This window comes from Arachis ipaensis, chromosome B10 (assembly GCF_059453495.1).
Source record: "Arachis ipaensis isolate K30076 ecotype BB chromosome B10, ASM5945349v1, whole genome shotgun sequence".
In the NCBI taxonomy this organism is placed as follows: domain Eukaryota; kingdom Viridiplantae; phylum Streptophyta; class Magnoliopsida; order Fabales; family Fabaceae; genus Arachis; species Arachis ipaensis.
In genome coordinates, this window is record NC_142435.1 from 8,326,402 (window position 1) to 8,336,105 (window position 9,704).

The 9,704-nt window shown below is 27.4% G+C and overlaps 1 protein-coding gene across 1 annotated transcript; it reads right to left on the reverse strand.

Annotated features, from left to right (window-relative positions):
• Positions 1-7,894: 7,894 nt before the first annotated feature.
• Positions 7,895-9,010, reverse strand: LOC107620057 (uncharacterized). The gene is made up of 2 exons (XM_016322280.1): positions 8,183-9,010; positions 7,895-8,035 (listed from the first exon to the last, which is right to left on the reverse strand). The coding sequence occupies exons 1-2, from the start codon at positions 9,008-9,010 to the stop codon at positions 7,895-7,897; spliced, it is 969 nt and encodes a 322-aa protein (XP_016177766.1).
• Positions 9,011-9,704: the final 694 nt, after the last annotated feature.

Sequence of the window (9,704 nt, forward strand, 5' to 3'; positions counted from 1 at the left end):
ACCAGGTTGGTTCGAACTAAGAATGCACCTAATTCGAACAAGGTTAGTTCGAATTACACACAGCACGCGTTTCCAAGTAATTCAAATTTGACTATTAAAAAATTAATAATTTATTAAAAAAATTTTATTAAAAAATTTATTAAAAAAATTAATAATTAAAAAATTAAAAAAATATATATTTTATTTCATACATTAAAAAAAAACTAACAAAATATTTAATTACGAGACTTCTTTAAAATATTTGTGATCTATCAATTCGAATTCCAGACAATATTGTTTTGTCCATTTTTAATAGCTCATGAATATTTTTTAATAAATTTTTTAATAAATTTATTTAAATTATACTACAAAAAATATTTTATCCCATGCAAAATAATTTAAAAAGAATGGCTTAAAAATGTTAGGAGTACTATAAAAATTTGTAATGTTCTAATAACTTAGGTAAATACATGCATGTACTCAAATTTTAAATAAAATACTCTACATAATCAATAATAATTTAGAAATGAAAGAAAATATTTTATTCCATACAAAACAATAAAAAAATATATTTTGTGAGAATAAAATATATTTCATAACATATTTTAAGCCATTTTTTTTTAAAAGATGTTATGAAAATGGCTTAAAAGATATATTTTATTCTAATACAAAATATTTCATAACATCTTTTAAGCCATTTTTTTAAAAAAATGGCTTAAAAGATGTTAGGAGAATAAAATATATTTCATAACATCTTTTAAGCTATTTTTTTAAAAAATATATTTTATTCTAATACAAAATAATTTTATGCCATTTTTTAAGCCATTTTTAAGCCATTTTTTTAAAAAATGGCTTAAAAGATATTATGAAAATGGCTTAAAAGATATATTTTATTCTAATACAAAATATTTCATAACATCTTTTAAGTCATTTTAAGCCATTTTAAAAAAAAATGGCTTAAAAGATGTTATGAAATATATTTTATTCTCACAAAATATATTTTTTAATTGTTTTGTATGGAATAAAATATTTTCTTTCATTTCTAAATTATTATTAATTATGTAGAGTATTTTATTTAAAATTTGAGTACATGCATGTATTTACCTAAGTTATTAGAATATTACAAATTTTTATAGTACTCCTAACATTTTTAAGCCATTCTTTTTAAATTATTTTGTATAGGATAAAATATTTTTTGTAGTATAATTTAAATAAATTTATTAAAAAATTTATTAAAAAATATTCATGAGCTATTAAAAATGGACAAAAGAGTATTGTCTGGAATTCGAATTGATAGATCACAAATATTTTAAAAAAGTTTCGTAATTAAATATTTTGTTAGCTTTTTTTTAATGTATGAAATAAAATATATTTTATTAATTTTTTAATTATTAATTTTTTTAATAATTTTTTTAATAAAATTTTTTTAATAAATTATTAATTTTTTAATAGTCAAATTTGAATTATTTGGAAACGCGTGCTGTGTGTAATTCGAACTAACCTTGTTCGAATTAGGTGCATTCTTAGTTGGAACCAACCTGGTTCGATTTATGAAGAACAATCAACTGGTAATTCGAACTGCCCAGGTTCGAATTACTATCATATGCAGTTCGAACCATACTAGTTCGAATTATATAAATATAGCATCTGGCGCATTACTGAAACGATTTTCAGTTTGGCTTATATACGTCAATTCTAGATGGCATTGGCTTATAATGATTTTTTACCCTTAAAATCCTTAACCTAAAATAATTATATCATTAATATCAAGTGATACTAATAAATATTTATCAAAAAATATTTAAGAAAAAATATATTTAAATTATAATAATATTGATAAAATATAACCTTTATTCTTTTACCTTTTACGTGATATATTTTACACCTTTAATTAAAATATAATCTTTCATGATATATTACAAATAATCGAGTTATAAAATATATCACGTGATAACTATAATTTTAACCACATTAAATGCTAAAGATATTTATCAAGATATTTATTAATTTTAACAAATATTTCGATCAGGTATTTTTATTCATATATTACTAAACGATATATGTTATGAATTTTATATTATATAAATTTTATAATCTTATTCCCAAGGAAGAAAAATATATACTAATCAAATATTTTAGAGAAATATCATTTTTAAAAATATACTAAATATACTAAAATTGGGTTTTTTTCTATCTAATGAAATTAAGGTATCCATTCCTCATGAATCTATTTTTTTGCCAAAATGAATATACTATTTTCTCTTCTAAGTTTATTTTATAAAAATATCTTTATTATAATTATACTATAATTAGCATTTAAGTAATAATGTATTATTATACTAATTTAGAAAAATATCTTTATTATAATTATATAAAATTAATATTTAATGCATTATTTGTATTAACTAATTAAGTATTTTTTAATGGGTTATTATAATTGTGCCTTTAGACCATAGGTTAAAAATATTATGAAAAATATTTTATAAAAGTTGTTGAAAAATAAATATTTTTAGAATGTATCCTTAAGACACAAACTAACTAAATTATTTTTCAATTTAACGTGTTTGATTCGTTTAATTGTATTAATTATAACTAATCAATTATGTAATTTGATTTGATTAGGATAAATATTTCATCATTTAATATTTTATTTGATTCATTAAATTACATTAATAATAACTTCAAATATTTAATTTAATTAGAGTAAATATCACATTATTTTAAATTTTGTTTAATACATTAAATCAAATTAATTATAACTAATTTATTATTTAATTTTATCGAGATAAATATTAAATTATTTAATAAATAATATATAAAACAATGAAATAAATAAACTCAATTAATTCAATTTATTATCTTATTATTTTATATATTCCTTTTCTTCTCTTTTTTGTACAGGTAAAATATTTATAATTTTTTATTTTTATTTTTTTATCTTAATTTTGCTAATATTTTTTTATGATTTTGTTTTATATTAATTTTTTTCTTATTTATTTTGATTAATAATTTTTAAGGATATTATTATTTTATTTAAAGATAATTTAAATTTTTTGTAATATTTTTATAAAAATTGATTAATATGTTCTTCTTTAAAATAAATTTTTTAAAATTTTTTTAATAAGATCGTATTTTAATTTTTCTCTTTCATCTTTTGTATTAATTAATTATATTAATATTCTATTGTAATACATTTTTTATCTACTCCACACATTATCTTTTCTATCTTCTTTTTTTTTTAATTATTTTTTCACTTTATTTTTAATTGTTTATTTTACTTTTACTTCTCATATAAAGATTAATTATAATTCATCACAGGTTCTTTTTGAATTTAAGTAAATTTTAGGTTATATTTTACTATTGATACTTTTATTTTGTTTAGTGTGTTTTTTTAGTCTGTATTTAATATAATAATCTGTAAATATCTATTCTATTATATAAAAATTAAATTTCTGCATTTAATGATAAAACTGTTGTGGCATATTTTTAATGGTGTTTTTTAATTTATTTCTTTTAACTCATTAAATTCAATTTATTATAATAAATTAATGATATCAACTAATTGATTTGGTTAATTATTTAAATATCATACAATTTATTATAATTTCTATCAATCAATTAATTGTAATTCAAATTAAATGATTATTTTGTTACGAAATTATTATTTTCTAATCTATTTATAGGCAATATATATTAATTATAATTGTAAATTAAGCTATTTTATATTAAATGACTTATATAATGGTCGTCTCATTTATTATCATAAATGCTGAATTAAATAAGTCATTATTACTTTTGATTTATAATTAAATGAGAATAAAACTAAAGATACTATTTTATTTGGCCTTTAGGGTTTAATGGGTGTCACACTCAAATATAAATAGTAACTTCAGGATTTTGGTCTCCAACACATCAAAGCCACCTCCGTAACTCTTTTTCCATAAAAAGGAATTGCGATTCAATTCTATTAGGGATACAGAAGGTTTTCAAAGAACAAAGGAATGGTCTGAATTTGCACGAATTCTAAATGTTCAAACTTACGATGTTATTTTAGTTGGTTGTCGTTATGAGAATGACTCTAATCTATACGTGTCTAAGGATTAGAATAGATTAAATATTATTTAAGTAATTTATTTCTAATATTGGTATTTGATTAAATTATTTTTAGAGAAATTTAAATTGTTGACTCAATTTATATATTACGACTATTCTTTTTGAATATATTATTTTTATTTTTTTAATATTTTTTATTTTTAAGTCTATTTTCTTTCTTGGATATATGTATCACCTTTTTTTTTATCACTTGATATTCCAGATTAGTAATGTAATTATTAAAAAAATATATTTAAAAAAAGGAAAGATACGTGAAAAAAAGGAAAAAAAATTAAAACATCAGTATTTAAAAAAACTGTTAATATACGTATGAATGGTATCGAAATTGAGGAATATATATGGATATAAAAAATAAAAAATTATTGTACGATTATAGAATAAAAAATAATCATATATATAAAACGAAATAATTATAACAAAAAATAATTAATATATGTAATTTAAATATTTTTAATAACGGATAACATGAAGTTTAACAAAATATAATTCATATATTTTTTATTTATGTATATGTATATATATTAAGAAAAACTACCGTAATATATATATATATATATATAATTATTTAATAAAATTAATATATACGTATACATAAATAAAAAATTATTATAATTTTTGAAAATTACACAGAAATTATTTTTTTCTCTCAAATAAATTTATTCTAATTATATTACAATTAGTTCATGAATAATGTATTATTATATTAATTTAAAAAATATCTTCATTATAATTATATCAAATCAATATTCAATGCGTTATTAAACTACTTATCAATCATCGATATTTTTAATCATTCTAATTATATCAATTGATATAGTTCTAATTCTCATTCAAGTGCAATAATTTTATTATGATATAGTTGATGCACACATTAATAGTGACCCATTTAATTTGATATCAATTAGTGGATAATAATAATAATAATAATAATAATAATAATAATAATAATAATAATAATAATAATAATAATACACGATACATGCATTATATTTTAAAAAGGTAAAATATATTTAAAAAAATTAGGGTATCAATAATTAATTTTGATTAATATCAATAACAATAATTAATTCTTATAATTATTTTTGTACTACTAAAGGCTACATATAGTATTTTTTTTGTAGAATAAAAAAGATTGTGATTCATAATATTTTCGTAAAGTTATATCGTATGGATACAAGATTAATTAGATAACAAATTGAATTTTAATTAATATGTTTTATTTTCTGTTCATATTTTTTTATTAATTATTTTACTTTTTATATTTACAGTAAATATTGAATGTAAAAAAGAAAAAAATAATATTGAATGTTATCTATTTTATTTATTTAGAGTCATAATTAAATTTGATATAATTATAGCAAGTATCTAGAATTAATAATAGTATGATACTATAATTTTAAGTTGTATAATATAATAAAAAATATAGCAATTTATGTATGCTTCCTAAACCCTAAACCCTAAACCCTAAACCCTAACTCCTAAACCCTATACCTCCTCTTTTAGCTCTTTTCTAAAAATATTGGCATATAATTAATGTAGATAACATATATATTGAGTAAGTATCTCTATTGAATTAACCATAAAAGTTAATAAAATATAATGACATAAATTTTACCTAATTGTAGCAAATATCTCCATTGAAAATATTTGTTAATTATTACCGTGTATAGTTAGTGTATGTGTGTGTATATATATATATAAGGAGTAATAGTGAATTGTTACAATTATTTATCATCTAGAAAATTCGTACCTCAGATATAGATCTTCTTCTGTTTATTATTTTTCATACCTAAGGGCTACTAACTACGATTCTAAGTTCTAATAGCCTTTATATTTGATTTGTTTTGTAGTGTGATAATAGCCAATATATTTGTTGGTGGATTTAACTATTACTATATTATTTATGATCACATTCAGTATATATGTCTGATTTATTGAAAAAAAAATAGATTATTAAAATCGATTAATAACTATTTTAGAGTTAATACAATTAACATTAGATTAAAAAAACAAACAATACATAACATGTTATTTTTTTATTAATCAAATTATTATAATTCAAATTAATTTTAAAAAAATAATTTAAAATTATAATTTCAATCTTATCACGTGCATGGCACCGGTAATTACTCTTGTTTATTGGGGCAAATGACTTGGTTTAACCAAGTACATTTGCAACGTCAAAGTCCCGATGTTAATTTTTATATACTCAATTCGATTTAGCCAAACACGAGGTAAATCGAATTTAAATGATTCGAATTTCGTTAGAGAACAATTTGAATGCAAATCGAATCAAATCAATTTGATTTAAGAAACCTATAAATCGAAGTTAGTAAATTCGATTTATCAAACGGAAGCAAAATCCATGTAAATCGAAACCACTTGTTTCGATTTAGGGCTTTTGTAAATCGAACTCACTTGCTTCGATTTAAATGAAATTAGAACGAGTATAATCTGAATCAAGTTGATTCGATTTATGTGCTTCTTCGCTATTTAAACAAATCGAAGTCACTTGATTCGAACTCAAAAACTCATATCCCACTCCCAACCCCACCACCCAGTTTCCAGATTCTCTAGAAAGCAACCCGGTTTGGACCGACTCTGCATGCATGGAGGATGACCCGAATCGTCTGTATCGACTTGATGGAGTCGTGCATATCGCTAGAGCCGTCCACCTCGAGGTTAGTGTTATTTTAATATTTAAACTTTTTTAAAATAAATTAGTCGTCAGTTAGAACTGTTAGTATGGGGTTTTTAAAATAAATCCAGAAACAGATATTTGAATTCAGTTCATGTCAGTCTTAGTGAGTCATTAACTTTAGAATAGGGTATGGTGTAGAGTAATGAACAGTGTTAACTGCTGTTTTTGATGATTGTTGGTAAAAAGAATATGTTTTTATGTCATATTAGTAACTGTTTTGTTAATACAAAAAATTAGATCGTGAGTAATGTAGCGGTTAGCGTGTCTATCTATAAGGGATTGGTTGGAATTCATTGAGAGATTTTTGCTATGACGAATGTGAGAAGTTATGTTCTATTATTATGCAGCCCCATTGTTGCATCAACAGCATGAGACGGCAGCATGGTATGAGGTTGGATGATAGGATCGTTCCTTACTTACAGATGACTGGTCTGTACCATCTTGCAAGATTGAACGAGAGTTGGTTTAGGTTGGACGAGCCGTTGGTCAGCGCCTTCGTAGAGAGATGGCGGCCTGAGACGCATACATTCCACATGCCGTTTGGGGAGTGCACCATAACCCTACAGGATGTAGCCTACCACCTTGGTCTCCCGATCGACGGTCAGTATGTTAGCAGCTGCCTGACAGACTTTCCGCGGTTTATAGAGGGCGACCGACCACCATGGGTGTGGTTTGAGGAGCTGCTCGTGGTGTTGCCTCCTGCGAACTGCATCGACAAGTTCACAGTGAAGTGCACATGGTTTGAGGAGACGTTTAGTGATCTTCCACAGGGGGCAGATGACGAGATGGTTAGGAGGTATGCCCGTGCGTACATCATGATGCTCCTATCGACACAGCTATTTGGGGACAAGTCAGGTACCCGCCTCCACATCCGATGGCTGCCGTATGTGGCTAGGTTGGAGGACATGGGTCAGTACAGTTGGGGTTCCGCTGCGTTGTCATGGCTATATAGGTGCATGTGCCATGTGGCGAACAGAAATGTCATCAAGTTGGCTGGTCCACTGCAGCTCGTCCAGTCGTGGATCTTTTGGAGGTTCCCTGGATTCCGGCCGGACGAATATGATGTTTTTCATTGGCCGTTGGCCTCGAGGTAATCTCCATTTAGTCATGCGAACTATTTGCCTCAACACATGGTGGGAATGCCCAAAACAAGCGATGGAAAAAAGCTGTAGAATCATCCAACTGCCCACCCACTGGAACAGGACTCGTCCTTAGCACAGCTACACTGCCCGGCAAAGTGATCTGCAAGCCCAATACCCATCGTGGCAACTCATTATATAAATCATCCCAGTCTTCATAAATTTGTGCCACAGCCTTCTATTTGGCCATCCAAACCCTCCTATACGTCGGTCTGAACTCGAAGTGTGCCTCTGTGGCATTCTGCAGTACCTTAATCGATGTTGCAGCATCAGCTCTGATCAGGGGCATAATGAAAGCCGATATGACATGATAATCAAGATTTCTGTGGTCACTAGAGATCGATGTGGCTAGACAAATATGAGGACTATTGTACCGTTTTACCTCCCAAATTTCCTTGCGCTGACGGAGGCTGATCCGGATTAGCCATACACACCCGCTCCTGAACTCCTTGCACTTGCCATAGTACTTGCGGTGATCCGACTCCAAGACCTTGAACTCAACCCCGCGGCGAATGCTATAGGTCTTCACGCTAAGCACAACTTCCTCCTTATCCTGAAACTGCTGGCCGATCTGAAACTCAGACACGCCTCCTGCATTTTGCGAGTCTCTCGCCCCGAAACCAACAGGTACAGACGGATCTTCCTGAGGCGCCATGGCATCCAAGTCCAGAGTAGAGAAGTGGAGGGGGGGAGGGTACTGATTAGTACCTGAACTATATGCTCCCCCGCCGACAGGTGGAGTCGTCCGTGGAGTCTCCTCATCGCTATCATCCGCAGCAATCGTTGTGGGCTCTACATCAACATCATCATCATCATCAGCATCCTGCAATGCATCCTCCACCCCTTCAGGTGCTACAACCTCTCCAATTACCGGAACACACAGAGAAGAGCTGCATGCCGCGAAATCACCGTCTTCCAACGCTCCAGCGTCACCAACTAATGCATCACAACTTCGATTCAGATTGACGGCAAACGATGGTGAAGCCACTAAGTCTGACTCGCGTGCAACCACTGGCACTGCTGACGATGATCCAACAGGCAATGCACTAGAGCTGGCTACATGTCCTGTGGAGTGCATATTCCTGTTCGAGCCTCCAGAACTAGATGCCACATCCACAAGTTTCGCCAACAACTCCGGAGTCCTCACTTAGGAAACTAACGGCGACAATGAAACAGCACCTGCATATCTTCGTCACTGCTAATAATGAATGAATCATACTTCACATCATCGCGTAACACGGAGATCGGAATACAATAGAATAACTTCTCCACCCGTTTCAGGCCAAGCAGTCCTAATCTCTGGAGTATAGTACTCTTGAACTCAGCGAAACTTGTCAAAGGTTTGAGAAAAACACTCAGTGGATCCTTGTCAGTGAACTTAATCCCTGATAGTGTTTTCTTCTTAATGGAACCTCTACAGTGCACAAGAGCTATGAAACTCTCATCACTAGCCATTTTAAATCTCACTCTTCTACAAAATTTTGTATAGCATCTGGTTTTTATATACCTCCCTCCTTTGTAAATCGAAACAATTACATTCAATTTACTCCCACGATAGTTGCATGTATAAATTGAATTAGGTTCATTCGATTTACGTTCGCACATAAATCGAATCTATTACGTTCACTTCTAAATCGAATTTATTTGATTCGATTTCTATTGAATTTCGTTAATTGGCTAATTCGAATCAATAAGATTCGATTTACTACCTGTTTTGATAACTTGAATTTATTCGATTCGATTTATATAAAAACGTGGTTTGGGACTTTGAC

Coding starts and splice junctions, on each gene's coding strand:
- LOC107620057 (XM_016322280.1), bottom strand. CDS start 9,010: ATGCACTCCACAGGACATGTAGCCAGCTCTAGTGCATTGCCTGTTGGA. Junction 8,036..8,182: donor ATGCTGCAACATCGATTAAG/GTACTGCAGAAT, acceptor TTGGGCTTGCAG/ATCACTTTGCCGGGCAGTGT.